The sequence below is a fragment of the Siniperca chuatsi genome, linkage group LG2 (genome assembly GCF_020085105.1).
Source record: "Siniperca chuatsi isolate FFG_IHB_CAS linkage group LG2, ASM2008510v1, whole genome shotgun sequence".
Classification (NCBI taxonomy): Eukaryota; Metazoa; Chordata; class Actinopteri; order Centrarchiformes; family Sinipercidae; genus Siniperca; species Siniperca chuatsi.
The window spans coordinates 19,545,311-19,572,497 of NC_058043.1; the positions used below are offsets into that span (position 1 = coordinate 19,545,311).

General features: G+C 40.9%; 1 protein-coding gene across 1 annotated transcript in view; it reads right to left on the reverse strand.

The window, feature by feature from the left end:
- Positions 1-896: 896 nt before the first annotated feature.
- The window catches only part of LOC122869241 (inositol 1,4,5-trisphosphate receptor type 1-like), a 69,645-nt gene continuing 43,354 nt past the window's right edge, over positions 897-27,187 (reverse strand). Inside the window, 20 exon segments of the mRNA XM_044182032.1 lie at positions 897-2,241; positions 3,306-3,467; positions 4,392-4,552; positions 7,110-7,275; positions 8,300-8,439; positions 10,538-10,630; positions 10,749-10,938; positions 11,722-11,886; positions 13,261-13,436; positions 16,397-16,519; positions 17,323-17,403; positions 18,195-18,387; positions 18,546-18,653; positions 18,783-18,926; positions 19,064-19,159; positions 19,511-19,621; positions 19,713-19,913; positions 21,116-21,369; positions 21,556-21,739; positions 26,781-26,968. Coding sequence (XP_044037967.1) covers positions 2,155-2,241; positions 3,306-3,467; positions 4,392-4,552; positions 7,110-7,275; positions 8,300-8,439; positions 10,538-10,630; positions 10,749-10,938; positions 11,722-11,886; positions 13,261-13,436; positions 16,397-16,519; positions 17,323-17,403; positions 18,195-18,387; positions 18,546-18,653; positions 18,783-18,926; positions 19,064-19,159; positions 19,511-19,621; positions 19,713-19,913; positions 21,116-21,369; positions 21,556-21,739; positions 26,781-26,968 — 3,023 coding nt within the window. The 3' untranslated portion in view covers positions 897-2,154.

Consider the following 27,187-nt stretch of genomic DNA (forward strand, 5'->3'; position numbering starts at 1 on the left):
TACAAGACACTGTAATTACAAAATGACCACAACACAGGTCACAGTGATTCTGCTGTAATTAAATAACAACAACGAAGGAAAGCCCCTTGAAGACAATCTGGGCAAATGTAACACAATTTAACACTGAATTAGATTTTTTAAAATCCTGACAATGGTACCTTTGTTTTCGTCCACTCATAGATCTTGTAGCACCCCTGGGAAATATTGTGGAAAACACCTTTTGCCCTTTATTGCTTTATTTATTGGGTTTATTCTGTTCGGCCAGTAAATGCTTGAGGTTTTCATAATGTTAAGATGTATGCCGATAAAGTTTATTATTGGACACAAGCTTGAGCTGTTAAAAATACTGTATTTACTTATGTGATAAATAAGATGTTTGAATGGTCAAAAGTGTTACAATAGGCTATTTCAAAAACATTTTAGGTGATAAAATTCTATTTGGGTGCAAAGTGTCTGTTATAAACTATAGTCATAATATATTGTCAGTCTTCAGAAAATCTAAGAAAAAATGCAGTTTTACAATTTCAAAATCTATACATGGTCCTCCATAAAATCCAAAAATTAAAAACTTATAAAACTAAGTGCAACCCCTTTATTTATTTCCTCAGGCAACATGGTTATAAGATAAGTGCACTCATTTGGACCACAGATAAGATTTCAGCGTTCATCTGCAAGTAATTCCCAAATTTACTTCTCTGTGAGGCTCTTAATTTATCTGACTGCAGCACTTTCGAGGAGTGGCACCACTCAAGTTCTCAACAAATAAGCAGTCACACAGATAATAAGATACACTTCTGGAAAAATGCCAACATCCTCATTGTCTTAAGTCGCACATGTTCTGCTCTTCGCCTCCATGTTCATACTGTTGCAGCTACTGTTTAACACTCACCAACAGATCATTTTACACACTTGTTTATTTAAATAGACTCCAAGAATGGAATGTACAATTGAGACACAAACTATCTATTAGTATAAAAGTTCAGTTTGGTCAAGTAGCACTCCAGATGACATCTATTAGTTCATCGTTTTTTTCTCACATAACCCCAAACACTCAAACAGTCATTCTCTTGTGGATCTTTTACAAAGTGACCAACCAAAACGGAACAATCATTTGTGTGCTACAGAAAATATCAGTGCTTTAGGACTAAATGAATGAAAGGAAGATTAAATAATTCAGTGCAAAGAAGAGTAATAAATCAAATTTAACGTTTCTCCCAAAATCCTATATGTTTGGTTCTACAGTATGCTGTCAATGTCACTCCATATCACTACTATTATCAAGCACAACATGGAACTGGCTTCAGAGTGAAGCAGTCACACGATTTGCTCCTTCTCCCTTGTAGGTTCACGTGGTTTGTTATTCAAAATATTACTTCTCATAAAAACATGTTTCAATGTCTCCTCAAAAGTCTTTTTTATCTAAAGTGTCCTGGAACGAATAGAACCTTCATTTGAGATTTCAAAGAATTATGAAAGTGATAACGAATGCTTGCCCTAGAAATAAAAAACAAACAAAACACTGTATAGGTTTTATAACAGTATTAAGAAACTTTATAAAAGCAAATGCCAGTTCCCAAAAATAGTTCATTCTTATTTAGACATTGCATATCATTAAGTCTTCCTATTGCTGTCAGTCAAAAGCAAAATATTAAATAATATGTTGCAGAGTTCAAACAAACCTTCAAATTCACATGTGACCTGAGTTTGCTGGTGCAACACTGACGATTAAAACCTCAATACAAGGCCACTTGAGAGGAATACTCCCTCAGGAACAATGGCTGAACTTTGGCATGCTGTTAGTGTGGTACAATGCAGAAGGCATTCAGGGTAGTAAAGCTGAAGTCAGTGTTGTCATCTTCTAAACCTACAGGACTGCCTTCTCAGGTCCCGAGGCACTTGGTGCACATTCCATCCACACAGACACATGCACACTACAGACCGTGAGTAACGTACTCAGATAACTTTCACTTTACGCAGACACTCAGAAGCACACATGCTGTAGAAACACTTATTGTAGGAGTGTCTGGTGAAGTATGCAGTCAGACATCGACCTAAATACATACTGGAGATGGACACCTTTTGGCATTCTCCTGTCTATCATGTGGTACCCTGTCAGGAGTGCTCAGGCACTAGTGAAACTGGCCCCAAGGGCCCTCAGGCAGGCTGCTGGGGATTGATGTTCATGTGAGGGGGATGACCAAGAAGACCAATCCGTTGCTTCTGCTTCCTCTGCTCTGTCATCTGCACAAGGAAAAAAAAAGAACATTTTAAAGTTTCCATCAGCTATTACCTTTGTAATCTGGCATGGGTTCATAAAACCGTACTGTAGCTTAAAAGTACCCTGTGGAGTTTTTGACCACTAATGCGGGTGACACAACACACGTTTCTGCTACCGGTTTCATGCTATTCCGTTTTTTTTACAGAGCAATGTGGAAAGAAGAAGAAGACTGCAAGCTTGCAAACATGCATGTAAACAATGCAGGATTTAAAATACACAAAAACTGAATTGTATTTTTGACTCCAGGAAGTTACTGTGCCTGGCCAAGAAATAGTCTGGCACACCCGCTGAAAAACCATAACTTAACATTTTTACACTTCAGTTATTGTTCGGATTAAACAAACAAGATATAACTTGTTCATTAGTGAGCTTTAGGTGTACGGGTAGGTGTGTTTTGTTACCTTTTGACAGAGCCAGGCTAGCTGTTTCCCCTTGTTTCCAGTCTTTATGCTAAGCTAAGCTAACAGACTGCTAGAAGTAGCTTCATATTTAATGTACAGACATCAGAGTGGAATCGATAATCTCATCTAACTTTAAGCAAGAAAGCACATACGTGCATTCCCTAAAGTGTCAAACTATTCCTTTAAGAGTCAGACGCAATAATGTGTCCCTTAATAATGAAATATTTAATTTAATTTTTGTTAACCTTTTCAAAGGAAAACTGTCATTGCATAATGTGACGTAGTACTGTGCAACTTGTGCATGAACAAAGCCATTCAAGGAACAGAAAGAACAGCAAAAATTGGAAACACACTAATTTAGGTATTAGCATAGGTAGTCTGAGTCACTAATTCCATTATGGTGATTGTACAACTGTAAGCAAACTCTCTTACCATGTTATTGTTCATTAAAACGTGGTGGTCTGGAGTAATTAATAGGGTGTAGGTTGTCAATAACTTTTCAATGGCTAAACATAAAAACATTCTCAGAAAAGCTATCCCTTTAAAATGGAGGCAAAAGAAAAAGACATCAAGGGGTGATATACTACAAAATGAGGGAGTGCATGATTTACTGTCACATGATATACCTGCTCCTTGAGTTCAGTCAGCTGTCCAGACAGGTTGACCACCAGCCTCATGGTCGACTCCAGCTTCTCCTGCAGGTTCCTGATTTCATTTTGCTCTCCCTCTGCATCGCTGCTCACCAGTGACATGGCACGCATCCTTGGGAACCAGTCCAGGTTGTGCTCCTGTGGACGACCAAGCATATCAGCCACTGACCTTTTTTGATTCAGAAGCGCTGATGTACATTTACTATGAGTTGTGTCAAAAACATATTGGTGATTTTAACAGGAAGGTGCTGCTGTTTGGCAATGACACTGGTCTATAATCTGTTTTTAGAAGGAACAGGCATGCATGGTATTATTGCTGCAGGAGTAACAATGGAGAGTTAATGACCTCAGCCTGAGCACATACTCTACTACAATGGAAATCCCATAGAATTGACCAACGATTCTTTATCATGCTTTGATCCATTTTAGGGTTAGACTGCAACTCATGTACTGTCTTGTTCCACTGACTTCCTGTTTGTATGCACAAGTCTGTTTGTGTCATTAAATGTGCATGACCGGTATGTCTGTCAGTTGAGATTAGAAAAGAGGAACACTGTACTACTGTATTAAGGTGTGTGTGACGGGCCAGTACATGTTTACAAGGCTGACTCAGTAGCATAACCTGATGAACTTTCCTTGGTCATAGTTACTGGACCAAAAAACATGACACAAGGGGAAACGCCCATTATATTTCTCTCTCATTCAAGATTTCTGATTATTATCCATGAAAGCAGCCAAAGCACACACTAATTCTCCAGAATGGCTTTGAAATTATAAATGCACAAGGACGAAATATATGTCATAAAGCAGTGAAGTAACTCAGTGGAGGAGACAAACATTTCCCTTCAGAAAAAAATGTCTTTTACCCTCTATATTCCCTGTAGACATCAACTGTGCTGCTATTGATCTCACACAGCATATGGATCACTATTACTTCCAAGGCAGTGTGGTCTAATACAAAATGTAACCTATTTACAAGGGGGAAAAAGTAGGCCGGAACTATCATCTGAGGAGGTGGATTTGTGTTGTTGTGTTTGGAGGGTGTGTCTGCTTTTTCTTTACCTTGATCATCTCAGCCACGTAGCTCTCTGGGCCTGTGTATTCGGTGGAATCTTTAACTTTTACCAGCACAATAAAGAACAGGTAGTGCCACATGTTGTGCTCCTCTTTGATGTGCTCCTCAAAAGTCACCGTCTTGTTGTCAAACTTGTCCCGCTCCAGGCCTGTAGAGGGGCAATAACACACATTATTTATGGTACGAAGTTACAGTATGTTTAAAAAAAAAAAAAAAACAGAAGCTAGCTTTCATTCTACCAGTTTCTGTTTCACAGTTACTTGGGGAAGGGAACATGCCACTTAGCAGGAATAAATGAATGAAAAACGTGGTAAGGTGATGAGAAAATATTAAGTTAGTTAAACATATGTATTCAGGAAGTCTCATTGATGTAACGAGATCCCTGAGAACAAATTACATATATAAAAGATCACAATGAAATGAGTTGGTCACACTCAGTGGGATCAGTGTCTGTAACTTTGTGTGGCAGTTTTCTCCAGTAAAAGGGTGCACAGTACTGTAAAGCATAATTCAGTCTTTAGTAAGAAAATAGAAAAGCAGATAAGACAGTATTGGTAACAAAAAGCAGAACACAGAAGTTTCAATGCAACTAAGGCAGGGTTCATACAAAAACAAGTACATTTGCACTAGGTTGATACAAATTTTAGGTTAAAGCTCCAGAAAATTAAGCATCACCCATGACAGGCAGTCAGATGAGCAGAGCTAGTGTTGTGTCCTTGAAAGAGATGAAACAGCACATTTTTTGTTCTGCAGTGCATTGCAGACAGTAATGAAGAGAGGAGAACACCAGGGACACATTTGGTTTGGGGATTTTTTTTAGGTGGATTCGACAAACTAAATATATGCTAAATGTGGTCTGTCTGTTTGCTTCACACCTTCAAAGTGAATTCTACACAAATATGTGGTTCCATAGAAAAATAAATGGAAAGACATTCACAACATTTAGCAGTCTTGTAAAACAGACTACAATCAATTTGAGTCACACATTCTGTTGGTTTACAAAATCAGTAAGCTTGTTGTGTGGATTGAAGCCGGAGTCCTGCAACATATCAAAAACAAAGAACAAAATCCAAACAGTATTCTTGATAAGATATTTAGTCAGTTCTTAACAGTTGCCCCTCTTTTCCTTTTCTATACAAGATGGAGGTTGTGAGGTTGAGCCTGAACAAAAATAATGTCAGCTTCATTGGCTACACCCAATTATCTAAAAACTAATACTGAGACAGAGAAAGATCGATGGCTTATAAAACCATGCTAGAGGATGGAGAGCCACTTAAGCCTGCGGAGGTCGGCTCCTAATCTCTGCATCTCCTGTTCCCTTGTGGTCCTTCTGGAAACCATAGAGACGGCAGCTCCCCCTGTGGCCTGGCCTTCTTTAACATGAGTGAGTCAGAGCTGATGTCTGGCTGGGTGACATAAAACTGTTCTCGTTCCATATGCTTACCACTTGTCCTGACTTCCTGACCCAACATACGCACGCACACACATGCTCACATACGGCATGTCCTGCTGGGCTCACACACACACACACACACACACACACACACACACACACACACACACACACACACACACACAGACACAGACACAGACACACAGACACACTGTACAGTCACACACACACACTCAGCAGCATGTACTTATTTAGGTGCTCACACATATAATGTACTTATAAGGAAATGCAGATGATGCTATACACAGACACTGAGGAACAGAGTTTGGGTGATCAGGGAAGTTGCACAAAACATATGGTATGAAAATTAAGTATGTGTGTGTGTATGAGTGGGAGAAAATGTCTGTGCATGTGAGACAGACATGAATTATGGAGGCGAGCAGAGCAGTTGCAGGAAGCACTCATGACTCAGCCTTCTTTGGAACGACAGCGAAGTGAAAAAGGGGGGGAAGAGAGGAGGGTGGACTGCAACAAACTGCATACACCTTTACAGACGTACTTACCAGAAACCACAAAAATACACCAAGTAATCAAACACTCTGAGAGGGGAATTTGGGAATGAAGCAAATGACATCAGATGGATTGAGGAAGAGTCCTAATGACGTCTTTGAAACACAGAGTCCTTCCAACAACAGAGCGCAGTCCGAGCAGGCTGGCAGGGCGCCTGTAATCCTGTCACTGCAAAGTTAGAGGTTTGATTCCCATGACATTATCGTTAGGAAAATATTCCAGCAGAAGCTGCTGAATCCCTGGCAGAGAAGGCTGTGCCACATAAGATAAAAGCTAAAAGTTACACAAAACCAGTAAGTAACCAGTTATATGTATGTCTGAAGTAATGTGAACTATAGTGGCTGCAGCCAATTATTTTCATATATTATGTTATTCTACGTATTTATTATTTTTTGATTAACTGCTTAGTCTATATAGTGTCAGATAAATATTCAGTGCTAATTCCCAGAGCCTGTCTAAGTTGTTGTCCTCCAATTTTACTTTGTCTGAACAGTTAAAAAAAGAAAATAAAAAGCTGCCAGTGCTAACATTGAAGGAACTGGATCTTTTAAATGTTTGCCATTTCTCTTTCCTTAAAACTATTAATCATTTATTAAAATTATACAACTTTTTCTGTTGATTGACTAATTGATTAAACAACTAATAGTTCAAGCACTAGTCAACTTTGCAAAGTGCACCATATAACAAAAAATTAGGGAGCCCACAGCTATTCTCTATTAACAGATCAGCTGAGCAGTCTCACCACAGATGAAGCACGTAGTCTTCAGGACTTCTTCTTTCTTCTGTTTTTCACTCCTCAGGTCAGCAAAGGTGTCGATGATGACGCCAAAGATGAGGTTGAGGACAATGATGATGACCATGAAGAAGAACAGCAAGTCGTATATCACTCTGGCTGCAAACAGTGGCTCCTGGTGAAAGGAACAGGAAACAGGGTTAAATGTAGAGTAGAGTCAACCTAAAGGTGTACAACAATAACGTCTGTACAGTGGCTGTTAAGAGGCAGTGACTAGAAAATTAACAGATCATAGTAATTATTAACTTTATTTTAACGGACTGCGATTAAGAGTAAATTTAAGTAGCGGTTGTACTGTATCGTGGAGGACTAACGTCCTATTTAAAATGTATGACCCAAAGGGCAAGTCTTTACATAAACATGTGTTGGGGATGATGTTATGAGTTTAAAACGAGGTTAACCTTTGTCATCATGGATGTTAATGGAAACACAAGACCACAGGTGTAACCTGCCAGATGCTACAGTAACAGAGACGGCACAAAGCCGGTCAACCTGATGCAGCCTGTCTCTGTAGGTAGGACACAGTTCAAAGTTATACAGCCCTACGCTTTTGCAACACAGAAGAGAAATGTTTGTTTCATTCACACATTTTCCATTTTTAGTTAATCCTCTTTAAAGTAATGGGGTGTGCTTGTCCCTGAATGCATTCAACAGACGGGAACTACCCAGCAGTGGTCATCAGCCTAACGCAGTCACACAATCACACTCACACTTATTTAGAACAGGCTTGTTTTAAAGCAACACTGTACTGAGCCACTGTGCCACCCATGTGATTATATGGCTGACTGCTATTTTACTTCAGTAATATACCTCAGCAGCCAGCAAGAGTTTTTGGCAAGTTGCATTGTGTTGTGAATACGTGAGGCAGATATTCACATCCTCTTTAGACATCATTAGCGGTTGAGCCTGAATTCAGTGGAAATCTATTTTGAGGTTTAATTCTCACAAAAGGCGGAGGCAGCACAGCTGTATGGAAAAATTGTGAAACCTCCAAGCTTTTGAAATGAAAACAAGTTCAGCGCACGATGGGCTCACAGCCAGCTCACATGACCCGTGCTGCAGCTGCAGGTGCTACACCCCCTCGGCCCATTCACACGTACACACAGTACAGTCAGGGATCTAACCAGAGTTGCATGTACCTCTTTGGAAGGCTTGCGGAGAACATCTCCTACACCCCCGCCACTCCTCAAGCCATGACTCAGCACAGTGATGATACACATTAGTAGAGAGTCACATGTCCGCTCCATGTCGCTGTCCTCCTCGTTGTCATCCCCAAAATCTGAGGAAACAAAAAGGAAAAGAAGGAAGAACCCACATTTTTAAGTTTATGTAACATCATAACAAGTATTAAAAGGTCCAGTGTGTAGGATTTAGTGGCATCTGGCGGTGAAATTGCAGTTTTCAACCATCTGAATACCGCTCGCCTCACCCGCTCGCTCCAAGCATGTAAAAATATGGTGGCCGTGAAATTCGCGAAACACGCGAACGGCCCAATCTAGTAAAAGTAAAATCAAAGGAGAGGTATGATAAAATATACTGCAATATACAGTATATTTATTTTCACTATAAGTTGTAGAATAATTGTTCTGTACCATAATATAGTGTCACAAAAGCACTTTTATTTAGACATTATGATAATTTAATGGATTGCATATAGGACAGTGTGACACACTACACTACATTTTATGTTCCATTTCAGAAACATCTGCCATATTTATGAATTATAGATAGATATGCATTTAACATGTGATTATATTGTGCTGATAATGTTCATATACAGTATTTACTCAAATTACTTATGATAACAAACAATCCAAGTAGATTATTAGCTTGTTTTTAAATATTTTGTTCTGATTATAAATAACTATTAGTAGTCATTGTTAGAGTAGGATTTGATAGCCTTGTAGTCACAGTGTAAATGTAAGGTATCATCTGCTATTTGGTCATAAATATCCTTGGCTGTAGTTGCAGAACTTGATATCTGTTGAAACCTTGTTTACATGTTGTGGTTCACAGTGTGAAGGCGGTTAGTCAAAGCAGAAGTGTTTTTGTTTAGCTGGAATGTGACAACAGCTTTGGTTGAACTTGTTCTGAGTCAGACAGGAAAAAAAGATAAACATTTTTGCATGATTTATCCAATTTGATAAAGTTTATAGGTCACTGTAGAATAGTTAGGAGGAAGACACATTCATGAATTATGAATTTATGGACCTCTGACTCAGTCAAATGATAGAACACATCATGATCCCCTAGATAACTGTGATTATTATTGGCCAAATCATTTTATAGTTCTTATGTCTGGGCTGATGGCTGAGGGAATGAAACCGACGCTGATTTGATTTTGCTGAATGAACTGGGCCAGTTTATGGGTTGAATAGTATACCAACAATGTTTTGGACAATGATTCTAAATCTAAGAACAAACAGAACAAAAGTATTAGTGAGTCAAAGGTAACTGTATTTTCCATTTTAGTCTGGAAGACGCGTCACATCCTGACTCACGGGGGAGTTCCCAGTCATTTAGACCTTTTTGGGACTCAAGGAGGTCACATGTAAATAGTTTAGGACAAATGGCAGCCATATAATAGTCGAAGGAGTCACATGAATTAAAGTTTGAATTAGTGTGAAACTGCAGAACACAGAGAAACAGTGCACACTCTCTACAAAAAACATCCCACAAGTTTCCTTTCACTTACTGTGGCCTGACAAGGCTAAGGATGACTTCCCAACATTTCAAGCAGACGCTACAATAGATGATTGCCAGTTCTCTACTTCTCTTAGATATCACCATAAACCCTTCCTACATGAACCACTTGCTGGGATCAGTCCCTTCAGGCTAAAGATCAGGCCATCCAGCAATTTGCAAGATTTAACACAACCAACCAATTCAACCAATCCATCAATCATGGATTTTTTCAAATCTTCATATTCAAAACCTTTGCAAAAAAGGTCCCATTTTCATTTTACCAGTCACTGCCCTTTTTGCATAAAATAAATTACAACCACTGTCATGAGCCCCAGAAAATTAAATCAAACCTTTAAATCTCAATAAATCAATAAACCAGCTTGTTTGCAAATAAATTAATAAAAGGTTGAAAGTATGATTTTTACGCCAAGGTCAAATCAGGCAGCATTTGATTCCAGGCTGTGTGTAGGCCCCACCAATTCCAACCTTACGACTAAAATTAACCACATTATAAATTGAGCTTGTCGACCACTTTTTGATTTCAAATTCATGCCAAAAAATCCAGTGAAAAGAACACCGAACATTCAAATATTTTTTATAGACTGATAGACTGTTTTTAATGATTGAAATATTTAGCTAAAGACATTTCTCAAGCTAAACCTATGTAAACCCAGTGTTGCAGCATACATTACCTTCCTGCAGGGCTCCTGTGGTGCAGTTCTCATCAATCCCTGCCTGACACATTCCTGCAGACAGAAACTCGCTGGCCAGACTGGCTACACTTTCTAGAAAGCAGGAAGGGACAGTGCATAAGTTTTCTAGTCTTTTCTAAATGAAAAATCAACCATCTGTAATCTTTAAGGCTGTTTGGAAAAATGATAAATGACAGGAGTCTGTCCTCACTCAGAGTCGCGTTGGGGATACGATCCACCTCCAGGATGAAGTCGTCTTTGAAGAAAATGTAGCCAACGATGGAGAACAGGTAGACCAAGATGAGAGCCAGCACAGCAGTGAGCACGATGGAGCGTCCATTACGAGTCACACTCTTGATTACATTCAGCAAGGTCTCTTCTCTGTATACCAGGTCAAATAGCTATAGAGGCAAAGCACACGTTACAAAACACAAGGCGAAATATATGGCAATAGATTGATTGTAAAGTGACTTAATGCCTCTTAAGGCAAAAATCAGAAATTGTAAACATGTAGTGCATTCATTTAAGTTACATACTGCCATCTTCTACATACAGCGTGACCAGTATTTGCTGCAGGGTGAACGTGAATAATGCACAAGTGGCAAGAAACAAATTGGTGTGTTAGATTATATTTCCTTGCCCGATGTGGCTTTTATACTTTTTTTCCTCTTGTGCTGGATTCTCTATTTTCTCTGTCTGACATGACTCACAAGTTTTAAGCATCTTGTTCTTCAAGCTAAGAAATATGGAAATATGTTGTGCTGCATCTGCAGTGGAGCTGCTTGAGCCTGTGTGAATGGAAAACATCTCTATATATTGGCATATTCAGTCTGACACGTTATGGAGCAGACCTGAGGCACTGGCACAGAGCACTTAACACCCCAACAACAACAACAACAACAACAACAACAACAACAACAGCAGCATTACAGCACCAAATCTGGCTTGCAAGTAGGGATGTGACCTTAGATGCACCATGATGGAAAGCTAAGGCTACATATATAGAGAGAAGAAATATTTTACACCTGGTTTTACTCAAAACCTGCTGCCTTCATATTTCTTAGTGGTTTCACCTGCCTGTCTTCACCCCTTCTAAGTAGGGTTGTGTATGTGTGCTTGCAAAAGGTGTTAAAGCATGCATTCTTAGTATGTGTGTATGCGCAGGGTATGTGTGTTTCTCTCACCAACAGACTGTAGAAGAAGACGTGGACAAACACTCCCAGGCAGCAGATGATGAGGTAAATGAGGTGGTAGAGGAACTCGAAGTCCAGCACCATGGCTTTGTATCCGCGTGTGAAGGTTCCTCGGTTCCCCACAAAACTTATCAGGAAGATGATTTTATTACACACCTGGAAGATAAAGGCAGTCAGACAAATTGAGTGTGTTTACATGCACATAAGTAACCTGTTTATTGTTGGCTTTCTGCAGTGACTTGATTTCTTAAACTTCATGTGAACAAGAAACCAGGCAAAGGGATTAATATAAACCCAGTTAACACAGCTTCTGGAGATTCCTGTCGGAGAAACCTGACTTTAGATTTCCGGTAGATTTAGACTTTATTGTCCCAGAGGGAGATTTGTTTTCACAGCCAGTTCAACATAGAAAAAGAAAAACTAAACACAGTGACTTCTTGTCACTTGTCTTTACTTGTTTTTACCCTGCACGAGGGCTGATTAGTTACTTTGATGAGCAGTTCTGCCATCGATGTGTGACTGTGATATGTAATTGCAGCGTTTTGATAAGTACCATATAAGGTAAGCAGTGTATCATTTTATCCGGAATAATGAAATCTAAAGTCTCACTAATAAGAAACTGACACTAAAATACACTGAAGTTAGTCTTTACCGCCAAAATCTGGGCTATTTGAAAACATTCACACATCTGCAAAGAATAAAAATGTAAATGTCAAAAACACAGTCAGGGAGACGTTTGACTACTGACCAGCTGCATGTAAACTAGATATTAGAGTAACCAGGTTACAGCAGCAGTCCATGGTAACGTGTTCTCAGATTTCCTGCCTTAACCTGATCCCTCTCAATAACCCGGTTTCTTGTGTACATGTAAACGTAGCGATTGAGGGAAGTGATGATAGAGGTGTGTGCAAGACTTTATTTTGTGTGTGTTTAAGAGCACATCTAAAAAATCCCTGCCGAGAGCAGGGGTGGTGTCACACTCTCTAGGGTCCAGTGACGCACTTCACACCCCATAACACAGCCAGGCGCTGCCAGGCAGACGGGGCACCGGCCTGTCAAGTGGGCATTAGTGTGAGTGAGAGTTGAAAGAAGAACTGGAACTAGCACACTGGAATTTTCTCGGTACGGAGTACTGTGAATGGTGAAATAGAAGTGGTGTGTTTTTAGAATTTTTCTGGGGAAAATTACTAACCACACAAACACACACTCTCTCACACACACAGGAGAGACAAGGAATGTTTAAAAGGGTCAGTTCACCCAAAATTATGGAAAAACATTTTACTTGCCTTTAGTGGAATCTAGTCATGCAGATAGGTTTGACTTAATTTGGCCAGGATTTGAGATATTGATCTCTGAGATTTCTGCCTCTACCCCGATACGATGGAGTTAAATGAATTTCATTTGAGTGGCAACACAAATTTCAAAGATGGATAGCTCAAAAGCTGGACAATTTAAACCAAAACTAATTGCCTTAAAGGGTCAGTTCACCCAAATTATTACTAGTGGTATCTAGTCATGTAGACTACTCACATTGAAGGCACCCAGAAGGAAGAGGGTGGGCTCCAGGCCAACAGAGAAAATGAGACGGAGGATGGTGATAATGACGAGGGCACGGATGCCCAGCGGTTGGGGCATGATGATAACGATGACCAGCGTCACCAAGACTCCCATCCACAACAGTGCAGACAGGTGGGGATCCAGCATAACTACAGAAGATAAATGTATTTACACACAATACCAACGGTATTAATGCACATGCAAGCTATAAAGGATACCTGCTAAAACTGCTGAAGTTGACATCCCTGTAACACAGTGAATTTGCCATATGTGGAATCGTATCATGGTGAGAGGATGACAGTACAGTTTGCAGCTTAAAAGAGGCCTTGTCCAGATCAGCAGATTTTTAACTGGCTTCTCTCAAGCAGGGTTCGGGCATTTATTAGTGAGACTTTGAACTCAAAGAGAGCCAGTTACATAACACAAAAAACTTGTTTGTGTGTGTATGTGTTGTGTGTGTGTGCGCGCGCTTAGCTTTAGTGAGAGCCTACCTGATTCTTCCCTTGATCCTAGGGTAAATCCAGGATTAGTGTCCTAGTCAGGGGTTTCATGTGGCAACGTGTCACTCAGGCTAAAACCCTCGGCCAGGTTTGACCAGCCTAAAAACAAGGCCGCACCCAACCTGCTGCCTCTGTAACTGATCCCCCTTTCTTAAAACACAGGACTAACTATATGTGCAAGTGTGTATGTTGGTAAGTACTCTATGAGCACTGGTCACAGATCAACCTTAGAGAACATAGACAAGGATAAAAGAGAAACAGATGAATGTTTCGATGTTAGAAAGGCAGAAAAAGATCAAGAGAAAACGGAGGAAGAGAAAGAAAAAGGAAAATGGGGCAGAACTGCAAAGATAAAAAAAACAGAGTATAGTGGTGGATGAGAAAACAGAAGTGGAGTACTGTGTGTAAGGGAGCCCTCCTTTCCTCCCCTACTTCCTCTCCTCCCACCTTGCCTCTCTCTGTCTCCTTCCCTCCCTCTAGATTTCTCTCCCCTGCCAATCCCTGTGGAGATCACATGACAGGTGCCACTTACATAACAGCCATCTCTAAAAATACCTCAGCTGAAAGATTCATGAGGAACGAGCAGGGAGCAACACACAGCTCCAGTGATGTGGCAGACTGCAAGAGGGACGCTTACGTGCACTCACAAACTCTGTACTTACCTTACACTTCTAAAACAAACATCTAGAAAATCAACAGTTGGGAAGGCTGCAAGCATGCACTGTCTGCATGTGAGCATGTGCTATGAGTGTGTGGTGCTAACCAAAGCTATTTATCAAAAGGCAGTCAGTCATGCATGCAGGCAAAACATACTGACCCAGATCTCCTACTCTTATTACCCTCATTCTAAAGCCTCAAGCAAAGGAGGTAGGAGAGCACAGGGAGCGCAAGCACAGTGTGTATGTGAGAGTGTGTGTGTGTGAGTGAGTAAGAGAGAGAAGGAAGGGGCCCAAAGCCATAAAAGTGCCTGTTAAAGCAGGCCAAAGGTATGTTGGAGTCTCATGTGATGATGTCTTGCACACAGACCAAGTTCCAGTGTAGATGAGAAATATAGCCAGACCTTACTCATGTTGTGCACTCAGTTTTTTTTTTTGTAATTTGTATTGTATTTTTTTTTGTAGTTGTATTTGGTGTTAGCACTCAATACATTTTATTTGTAATTCACTACAAAATTAAAGTACTGCAGTTGTTGTAACCTAGCATAATTCAAAATTCCACGAGATAATTTGATGAGATGTAAAGCAACTGTAAAAAGATGTATGCAAACTTATAGCATTGCACATATTAGTTCATTGGTTTGTTTTGAAATCTTGAATTTTTTTGAAGATGGAAAAGAACGAGACGCATGGAGACATTGGTAGTCGAAATTCTATATTATTCTGTATTATTCTGTGGATATTCTTTTATTTGCATTCTTCTTCTCATATTCTTTGTTCATTTTTGAATATGTGTAAATACAAATAGAGATTCAGTTGGAAAACTGAACCCACTGACAGAATAAAAGCAAATAGACAAACACCACTAAGGAGGATTTGGCAGCTCAATAAATTGCCTTCTTTGAAGTGTAAAACATGATGTATGACTTTTTTTGATCACCTGATATGTTGTGTATGACTTTGTCCTGCCTGAGCCAATGTAAGCTTTGCTTATGGCGCTCCTGTGTTTATTGTAGCCTCCATAGTACTGAAAGTCAAATATGAGCTCAGGCTTTGAGAACATGGGGGCGTGTGTGTATGTGTGTGTGTATGTGTGTATGTGTGTGTGTGTGTGTGTCCTAAACAAAGATAGAGCGCTTCTCGGATCCTGCTCCTAATCCTGGTCAGGTGATTAGAAGTCATCGGATAAGAACAGTGCGCTAAAAGGAGATCAGTAGATCAATGCTGATGTCCGGGAAAAAGTACTGAGAGTCAGCTTTTCAAAAAAGTCTATCTCTGTGGGTGGCTGCGCCATGTGACATACCTTTTCAGATAGTTTCTTATATCGGAGTGTGATGTAAATGAAAGAAAGTTAAAAATACAAAATATGAACTGGGTACAAGCTAAAATGGGTGACTTAATGGCTTTTTTCACTTCTCCCTAATCTCTGGTTGTATATTACGGATTTATTGCAGGCTGTAGCAATTAGTGCTATTCACTTCATTGTAGGTGATCCCCTCTTTCTATTCTCTTCACATCTATTCAATATACAATGTCAGAACAGGCTGTAAAATGTAGTTTGTAAGTTTGTAAGTAAGAAAACATGTCAGCAAGCCCCTGTCTTTCCTGTTTTGCATTGCTGAGCGTATAACCTTTGTTTGACCCTGGTTTCTTAAGACATCTGAATGCAAGAACAGTGCTGTACATACAAATATGTCTCTGCGATGTTGCATCAATACAACATCAAAATGCATGGAAGAACAGCAACAGTAAATGTTTCATATGCATGAAAAAATGACAGGCAGCTTCGACAGAGCTAAGCTGATATCTATTTAGTTCTGAATATAAAATGAGTGAGCCACTGGAAATCTGTAGTGAGATCTTACAGTGATAGTAGTAACAGGATGTAAGCAGGGTCAGGGCTCAGTTTTAAAAAGGCTGTCACACTCAGGTGTCTACTCATAGGCGACTGACCTCCATGTACCCCCTCCAGAGGGTAGAAGAAGCAGACCAGCAGGTTCATGAGCACAGCCAGGTTGAAGGAAACGTTACTCCACACCGACATGTTTCTGGAGCACCAGTACAGCACTGGCTGGGCTTAAGGGGTGACATTAGACATATTTTTCAAATTTGATCACATACAATATGATTTAGGTAGATTGTGTCAATAAAATGTAAGAAAAAATGATGACTTAAACCATAAATCGATTATCAAAAATGTTTTCAACTAATTTTCTGTCATATTAAACTGTTGTTTGATCGGCTAATTGTTTCAGTTAATTTGATTATCACATAACCAATGTGTGAACAAGCTGTAGAGTTAATTGAGCAAAACTGAGCTCAATTCTCCCTTATCATAAAGTAATATAGGGACAGTGTTGTACTTTAAGAAAATTGAAGAAAGAACTTAAAACAGCCAACATTGTTAATAATGTTAATACTAAAAATAAGGTTTTAAAAAGGTCAAAATGAAGAACAACTCTAAAACAGGCCACTTTGACCTTTGCTTCAGACACACAGTCTGACGTTAAATAGACTATTTTCTGTCCTCTGCTGTTGGTGGAAAAGAGCAACAGATGCAGGGACTTTTTTCTGTCCATACCCTCTTCTGAGTGAGAGACAAAATATAGCTTTGTGTGGGTATGCAGTCTTATACGTGGTTTAGAAGTGTGACTGAGTGTAGGTGCGGGTCTGTATGTGTATGTTTGTGTGCGTGAGCAAGAAAGCTCTCAGTTGTGATTCATAAGGTTACTGTACAAATGTTTCACGGCTCAAAGAATGTGGAAAGCCCCTGTCTGCTTTTAGAAAGTGGAAACATGCACATACATAACACGAGCACACACAGGGCGACATTGTTAGCCCTGCTGTCATGTTGGGGATACACATCCTTCCATACATACCCTCATATCGTGTCCAGGCTTGCAGGGATTGAGGTCTATGCCAGCATGCACTGGGCGAGAGGCGGGTTACACCCTGGACATCTGTCACCGGGAGACATAGTCACGCAACCACATCCACTACGGTTAATTTGGAATTTCCAATTCACCTAACCTGCATGTCTTTGGACTGTGGGAGGAAACCAGCGCACACAGACACAGGCAAACATGCAAACTCCACACAGACAGGCCGACAGGTTCAGAACTGTGAGGTGACAGTGAGCAAATCATTGAGCCACAATGCCGCAACCAAGTTGGGGATAATGGAGCATGGAGGTTCATGAAGTCAATTTCTGGACAGAAACGGCACTGAAGTTGTGCGACTCTTAAAATAAACATTTATGAAGAGAATGAAGCGATCTTGATAACCGAGCAAGCTCACTAAATAATAATGTCGCTGCTCCATGTTATGCTTTGCTCTTACTTGCTACATGCTGCTGCTGACCCAGCTGTGTGAACAGACTTCTTGAGCCACCCCTGTCACCTCCTACTGTACTTTCCTGTTAAGTTAACGGTCAAACTAAACAAGCAATCTGAAGACGTCATGCTGCGTTGAGTTTTGTGATAGATATCTAGTTACTATTTTCTGATATTATATAGACTGAATGATTAATCCATTATTAACGCTAATTAATAATGGACATTGTGGATTTAATCAAGAGTATCCTATATGTCAGTGGGGAGCATTGGAGCGTTATTGCACTTCTCTTTACAGAAGAGTTCATTCAGCCAAATTCAAGTAAATTATGAAACTCGAGTGTTGATAGATTGATAGAAATATTAGTAATGTGTATTTGACCACTATGTGCACTTTACGTGCTACATCTGGACCCTACCTCTGAGCTTCTTCTGCCAGTTCATCTCATTGAAGAGGTCCTCTGCTCGCAGGAAGAAGTCGTTGATCTTGCTGCCCTGCTCGTCTCTCTCTGTGGTGTAGTAGACTCGCAGCTTTGACTCCGAGGTCAAGAATTCACAGATGTTGGGCACGGGGAACACTATCTCCTCCATGGTGCGGTCCTGACGCACAATCTGAACAGAGAGACACACAGTCACCTCCACAGTGCAAATACCTCGGCCTCTACAGGTCCACATGGTGTATATTTTGTGACAGTTTCTTTGCAAATATAAAATAAACATTTGGTTTTCTAGATGATTAACTTGTTTTGTGGAATTTTATGTGTTGTGACCTCTATCTGAGCTGTGTGTTTGGCGTAGAACTCCAAGGCCTCATCACCCTCTCCACTGGCCCCTCCAGGCTTTAACATCATGGACAGCTCCTTATTATGACGTGCCAACTGTACGGAGGACACACAGCAACAACTATTGAGCTTAATTAATGAATTATTAACATTGTGTGTCATGTTATGCAGTTGGTCAATCAACATGGGATTCTACAAAACATGCTGCAGAGATGGACAGCAGACCTGGTGAGCTAAAATGTAAATGTTGTGTCCAACATTTCGGGGGGAAGCGGCATCATGTTCCTCCTCTTCCCCGTTGTCCTCCTCTTCCTTTGTGTCCTCAAACTCTACCTCTCCCTGCAGGTAGGCCTTCTTTATCACCTCCACCTGGACAGACACACACACATGCATACGCAAATTTATTCCTTTATACCTGTGATATTATTGCTCGGTGATACTGAACAGCCAAGGCAATAGCTCAAGCAGCTAAGAAAAGGACAGGATGCACAACATCATTCCCTCACCAGCTCTTTAGGCCTCATGTTGTACAGGATCCTCTCTGCATTCTCACTATCATGGCGGCTCTCCATGATGGCGAGCAGCAGCTTGGATGCATTGTTCTGAGAGTGAAAAAAGCAGAGGAAGCACTAAGAACATAAGCTGTGTCAGTTTCTTAATCCAAGGAAAACAGACAGAAACCCTGGGGCTCTAGGAAAATGCACTCTGCAGCTATTTGTCTTGGCAGGCGAGCACAAAAGCTAGTTCAGCTCAGACCGAATGAATGTCCAGCTCTTAAACTTGTAGCCTGTTAGTGATATTCCATCCTGCTGTGAAAGGAAACTACTGCACAGTTTTGTTTTGTTTTTTCATTTTTGGCCCAAGACCCAAACCCAGAGTTAACCCATTCCTGAGTTTCAAATAAAAGTGTAGATCCTTCCTCCAGTTCACTTACACCATCCCAGCCAACTCACCTTGAGCTCCAACACAAGGTCCATCCGCTTTTTCCCAAGTGGGTTGATGTCATTAAGGATCAGGGCAATAATGATATCAATTCCATTGGACTCGTGAGTGGCAATGCAATTCTGGTGGAAATAAATGAAAAATGTATGAAAAAGACCGATAGTGCCTTAGTACAGTCCCAGCCTCCCCCTCTGCCATAGTCTCTTTATTTACCTGGTTTTCATGGCAGGGACCTTGGCAGTACTCTGTGAGACTCTCCAGTGTTTGGTTGATGAGGGCCACGTTCTTCTCATTGATGTACAGTCCCAGTAGACCGAGACCCCCTGTGGTGCTGCCACAGATACAGTCTAAGAACTGCAGAGTCTCACACACGAGGTTGTAGTTGTTCTTGTTGTTTTGACAGCGAAGGAAGTTCTGAGGAGAAAACAATGGTTGGGTTTGGCAGGTAAGATCAGAAGTGGGAAACTGTGACTGTGATAGGTCTGTATGGACTGAACTGGACATAAACTAATAATAAACCAAATAGAAAAACATAACGGTTAAGGAATAGTTCACCTACAAATGAAAATTCTGCTCACTCACTCCTCAGTCAGAGCTCAGTGGAAGTTTTAAGAAGCGAGTTAGCACCCATATTTCTGTTTTAGCCCTCATCAGAACTGCGTCAGCAGTCACTAGCCCCAAATCTTATCCTTTGCAGGCTGGTGTGCTGTAAATCTTTTGTTTTGCACCACATTCCAGTAGTAGGGTTTGTGCATCAACAGGAACAAAAAATTTTTACAGTCCAAACTAAGCAAGGTTGGTTCTGAAAAAGTAAGCGATAATGAGTTACAACTTTTAGACCCACAGTATAACAATTACAGCAAAATACCAAAAAGGCTAACTTGCTCTGTCTTTATAAAAACTAAAGTATAGATCTCAGTTACACAGGAGCGAGCAGTTAATTATTTTTCATTTCTGTGTAAACTTCTTCTTTCAGAGAAGTCTAATTCTGAAAGGAAGTGATTGGGAGGAATGTTATTTCAACATTTACTGCCATTAATTGAATTAACTTTGTTGTTAAGATGAAAGGGGCCCCAAGAGGCCAAGAGCTGAACCACGAAACAATGATCAGCTGAGTCGGTACATACTGTATAATACAAGACGAAATAATTTTTAAGGAATCCTATAACACAAATTGCACAATTATTCAAATTATTAAGTAAAATAATGCTCTAAATGCAATTACGTTCTCCAGCTTCATTCTTTCTGGAATTGATCTTCGGACTAAGAAGCTCAGTAACTGAAAGCTGCCCTCTCCAGGCTCAGTGACAGAAGAAATGGAGTAGAGAGTTTTCCTTTCATATGTCTATAAACAAAGATGTGCCAGAGAAGTCATCTCCATGTCCTAAAGAAGTCAGGCCTGACCTGTCATACGAATGACAATGATGATTAACGGATTTGGCAATGGTAATAAAACCATAAGACCTGTGTCTGAATCCTGCAGTGAAGAAGCAAAAGCATGCATGGATAAGATGTCACAACCATGGATTTGAGAAAGGAAGATACTATAGCCAAGTGTGATCCACTCTAATGGATATCTGTAAAACTAGCAGAGTTTGAAGCTCAGTCTGTCCCACCTGTAGGTCACGGTTATGATTCTCACAAAGTAGCTGGAGGAAGCGAAGGATGGGCTGCATGATAACGATTACAAAACTCATTTCTCCCTCGTCCTGGTTCTTGTCCCCAGTGCTGGGCTGGCCGTCGGCTGAGTTGAAGTGGTCCTCAGGGTCAGCTTCACGCCGGTAAGAGTTAAAGGCCTTCTTGGTGGCAGACGAGGCCTCTAACAGTTGTTCTTTCACATCCTCTGTCATGGCCACTGCTGAGTCTCTGGCTAAACAGAGACAGGCACCAAAGAGAGATTCGATACAGTCGAAACCCAGATAAATCCTCTTTCTACTTTGGGTTTACAAATGCATTTTAATTATCTACGTTATAAATTTTAGCGTGCATTAGCATCTTTTGTTTGTAACAACCTGACATCAGTTCATACATCACATCATAGTAAGTGACCTCTGACCTTTTTTGCGAACAGGGATGTCTTTGTCCTGGCTGTCCTCATCTCTCTTCCTGTTTCCCAGGTCGCTGGTATTTACAGTCACCGTGGCTTTGATCTCCAGCTGGGCCAGCTTCATACGGTCATAGAAGACCCGGAAGAACTTTTCTGATTTCTTGTCTTCTGTCAGACGGCAAAAGAACGAACGCTGGACACAAGGGACAAGAAGAGAAGAATTAAAAAAAAAAAAAGTACATGGATCTTATTGTCTGCTAAATGCAAATTTGATGATCGATTAATTGTGTCAATCATCCTTCAAGAAAAAACACCCAAGTTTCTCTGGTTCCAGCTTCTCAGATTTCTCTTTTTATACCATTTCAAAATTTTGTATCTTTGGGTTTTAGCCTGTTGGTTGGACAAAACAAGTAATTTGAAGATGTTACCTTGGAACGTCTGGGAAATCATAATGGACATTTTTCACTATTTTCTGACATTTTCTCGACAAAACAAGCAAAAAGAGATAAATCAATAGTCTGTTTCAGCCCTAATATGAATTACCATGTGCATTAAATAGTCAACACTGTATTTTACCCTCCAAGTTTGTATTATGCAGTGCATTATGTGCAGTGAACTAAGGGTAAAACCAGTGAATGTGATGTTGGGACAGTGAACATGGACTTGGCCTAAGGCTACCAGCTTTAAGATCTGGTTCTGTTTAAAATTCTGTCTTTCTATGCAGATATATTCTATCAAATAATTTACTAACATATCATCACTCAATATGAGCAAAATGGTCTAGACTTGACAAAACATTATATAACATTATATTTTAAATTATTATTATATTATAAATTAAACATTATATAACTATAGTGAAGCAAGGGTTTGAATGCTGCAGTTATTGCTGAGGAATGGGGTCATGTGGAATTAGGACACTTTCGAGCCTGCAAGCGCAATGCATACACTGTCTCCCAACCTACAGGGCTGTTGTTTTGATTATGTAAGAGCTGTTTTCTGCTGCAGCCTATGGAAAGGCTTTGACCAGCAGAAGCAGCATCACCACACTAACAGGGTGAAAAATTACACGAGAGGGAGAAGTCTGGCCTACTTACACAGATAGAGAAACAGAGATGGCGGGGAGCAGGGAGTGGGGAAAAAAGTGCTAGAGGCGAAAGACAGACACCAAAGAGGGAATAAGGGTCTAAAAAGGAGAAAGAAAGCAGATGATTGAGAGAGGCGAAACGAGAGCAAGAGATAGGGAGGGAGAGAATGTTATCAGACAGTATCTAGGCCAGTTCTCCAAGTTTGTTACATAACCATCTGTCTTTCCAGGTTAGATGTAAAACTAGGCTACTGGAGGAAATAAATAAATGACATTCACAAGGAAAATGTTAAGCAAAACGGACAAAACAAGCACTATTTCTCCTACTCCAAGGACACTGTCTGAGGGTGTTTGAGGTTTCTATGTATTGGAATTTAATGTTAAACACTGCTAAAACTTTTCATTCAAAATTAAAAATAGTGACCAACCAATTAAGTAGCCAAACAAGAGAGCACATGCAGATTATTAACACAACACAGAGCAGAGCTTTGCAGTCACGTTTCTTCCAAAGAAACAATAACATAACTTTGTGCTTGTGCCCCAAAGCAGATTCCAGAGCCTTATTGTGCCCCACCCCAGCCCTCTACCACTGAGCAGCAGTCCTCCTGCACGTACACACTCTGCCAACACTCAGGGACGAGGAGATAGCAGTGTGTGTGTGGGGGGGGGGGTCTGCCGAGCAAGGCCATCACGCAACAAACAACTTGATGACTTGATGAGTGGAGAGTGCAGAGAGGGGATTAACTGCATCAATGGCAACCCACTAACAGCTCACAACTCTGTTGGGGAGGTGGGGGTGGGATGGGGGTGCAGTGATGGTCATGCCGGTCTGTCGCTGCTCACATAACTCTGTCCTCCAACATGCAGTTAAAGTGTGAGCTTGGGGGGAGGGGGGCCAGGAGTGCAGAGCAGAGGGTGAGGCATTCGGCCCAGGGCCAGGTTAACACACATTAATTGGACCAGAGCAAACAGAGAGAAGAGCACTCACCATCAACCCCCCTTCTTTACCATTACATAACTTGCACAGACACACACACTTGTACAGTACAAGCACACACAAGCTGGAGAGCGCATACGCTAATACGCCCACTGACTTTTACACTCACAAAACTAGGTCAGCTGTCTCCGGCACAGGCACATGCCAATTTTGAGAGGACACACCGACATATCACACATGCTCTGTGATACAGTATTCTCTCTCAAAGTCTGCCACTGCCAACTTTATTCTTATGTAATGACATTCATTTTCCACTGCCTATCATTTTATTAATGTTGCAGTGCTCATCTCTAGGATATCCCAGGTTACACCACATCCAGGCTCAGTGTGCAGCCGGACTCACAGTGCAGGGCAGGGGAGGACTAGCACCATGCCAGGTTTTTCATCTTATGAATCAGGGTTAGCTGGGCTATTATAATTCACTGCAGTAGAGGTAAGTGTGTTTGATAGATGGTGGCTTGGAGGTGAATGTATTGGTCATGTAAAAGTTCGGAATTATTTTGTCCAGCAGTGAAAGTTTTCACCTGCAGCAGGAGGCTGAAAGTCATTTTTTAAAACAGCCTGTTTCTAATAACTGAGATGAGTTTAGTGGATCAAGTGAGTCACTGAAACAAACACAAAGCCTGTACATAAAGATGGAACACCACAGTAAAGACAAACACTACAGCAGACTTTCATTTTATGGTTTCTTTAGAAATGCATGTGAGGTTGTGTCTTACTGACAACGAATCAGAAAATGAAAACCTAAACTTTCATGTCTAACCACAATGTTTCTGTAGTGTTTCGATACAGTCCTTACACACACGGGAACAAAAATCTGTGCTGCTGTATCAAGACACCATCTGTGTTTTGATAGCACCTGAAAACCAAGGACAAAAATTACATGATGGAGGGATGACGTTATGGATGAAGTAACACATGGTGGTCAAGGAGAGAATGGAGTGAGAAACAGAGGAGGATGAAGGAGAGAGAGGGAGGAGAGGGACAAGCATCTCATGGGCCCCCCTGCAGTGTTGGGTAAACACAGAGCCTGTCTGTATCCATGGAGACAAACCTTGAGTGGAATGAGGAGGAGAGGAGTGGGGATAGGTGGGGGCGTACAACACTGAAAAACAAGGTCATAGCGCTTTCCCTTCTCTCCTTCCGTTCCGCCACTTGGCATCAACAAAGGGATGTTATGCAACAGCTATTTATACTCGCACTCCCTTTCCCTCTCACCCTCCCTCTCATGTCAGGCAGCACCACATGCAAACCAAATGGAACTGCAGCTCTGCTCTCCTCCAAGTCCTTTTGCTCCTTTCCTTTGCCTGTTCCTTCTTTCCTTAAATCAGCCTCTCTCGTTATTTTACTACCTGAAAAAGACTTTGTCTACTCCACTGGTTTGTTTTTTTGCAATTCCAGTTAAACGCACCTGCAATGCAAGAGTTTTGGAGGGAAACAGAACAGCATGCCATGCACTTACATGCCAGACACAACACAATGTCACAACACAATTTACAGCTGTCTGAACTCGCTCATAGCGGTCACAGAAAAGCTGGAATGTGAAAGGAATAAAGTGGAAGTCTAGAAAGCACTGAAATGCACTGGCTGTAAAATGTCAGAGTTCATAAGACATCTACAGCATTAGCTTTGCATGACAGCAGAAAGAGTGTGTGTGTGTGTGTGTGAGACTGTGCATGCAATTTTGAGTTATTCTGTGTGGTTTATTTCTGTGCGCTATGTAGGTCATGAGTAAATAGTTAACTGTGTTACGTGAGAACAAGATACCCAAGACCCAACAGGTGCTCAGCTCATGTCAAATGAAGACACTGATAAAAAGCCAACTGGTATTATTCTTGTGTTGCTTTCTTGAAGAGAGCAGAGAGCAAAAGAGTCAGTTTTCACTCATGGTGACACTTTGTTTGTGGAAAAGGTATGCTTGATTTATGAATTCAAGCTTCAAGCTGTCAGTACAAAGTACCTCACACTTTATTACTTTTTCTAAAAAAAAGTACAGTGGTGATAAAAGCCAGGGTTCACTTACATTCAAACTGTTGACAATTATTAGGAAATTATCCAGTAACTCAAAGAACACAAATATTTGTACTATGTGGTACATTTCTAGCGCTGCATACAGAGGAGTTTTCCCCCCAAAGAAACCTCCCTTTTCAGAATAAACTTGGGTGAGAGGAGCTCCGGTTTCTCTTTAATCCCCTCTGTGTTCCCCCGTCCCTCCGCCCTCTCTCCCCACTGCCCCAGTTCCGGAGGCCCAGCATGACCCAGTTTGGGCCGGCAAGAGAGCTTGAGGGAGCGGGAGAGAGGCTGGAATGTTTTGAAGGCTGAGACATTCCTCATTGTTCATTCACACTGGCCTTATGTAAGGCAGACAGATCACGTGACGTAGCTCTGCAGCAGCCGTGGGAAGCCAAAGCATTATCTCCACCACAGTGGCTTCCTCGCTCTAACCTGATTATGCAAGCCCTGTGCTTACACAACAACACACAGACGGATGGACAGATGAAAAGACGGGGAGATCGACAAAGCAACAGACAGAGAGACATGTGAAAGATGAGCAGAGAAAGACAGATAGAAATAGAGGGGTTAGAGTGGCTCAGGTTAAAGCAAATAGGGATAGAACATTCATTTACAATGCCTACTACACACATAACACAGTCCAAAGTGAAGGAATTAAAATGTTTTATAATATACTAACCTACTTTTCTCTAATCTACTACTGACTTCATTAGCAGCTGTCCAGGGCTTTGACCCAAATGATCTACTGCTAGATATGATAGGAAGGAGAGCCACCTTATACATGTGTAGCTATAGTGGCACACTGACCCACTAACTGTAGATCCTCTAGTAATGAAAACTTCCCCCCATGACACAGTGTGTTTTTTTCACTGATCAAATCATAGCAGATCATTTACAGATGCACTGTGGGATAAGCTGAGCCTTTACATAGATAACAGCCCATGAAATTAAAACACTGCAGATCTGTTACACTCACCAATTACACTTAGTGTATAATTTTTACCATGAGATTATTTCACTAAAAGATTCAGACATGTTGTAGCAGTTGAGTTGTTCAACAACAGATGGCTGACACAAGGATATCCTTTCAGTTTCCAGTTTCCACATTTGCGCGATAGAGATTTGCGGTTAACTGACCTGGATGGTGGTGTTTCCACCTTCCAGCAACGCAATAGCCAGGAGGATGCTTTCTTGGAAGACTCTGTCACTAGTGGTGTTCATGATGAGGTCAATGACCAGGTCAGAGGCTCCCTCTTTGTCCAGGTGGCACTGTACCTCTGCCAGGCCCATATCCCCGCGACTCAGGCCCCCAGGACCCCCTAATGCTGCAAGACAGAGATAGTGTGGCAGGCCAGATCAGAATCACATGTATCAGGCATATGGCCCATGAGATTAATACTTTCCAATGTAAATTCCAACTATATATCAAATCTAATCAAATACAGTTTCAGCAGCAAAATTCCCTGCATTTAAAGAGGAGTTTAAAAAAATAGCGCAACTATTTGGCTGCAAATTATTAAGTAATTTGCAGGTATTTAACAAAG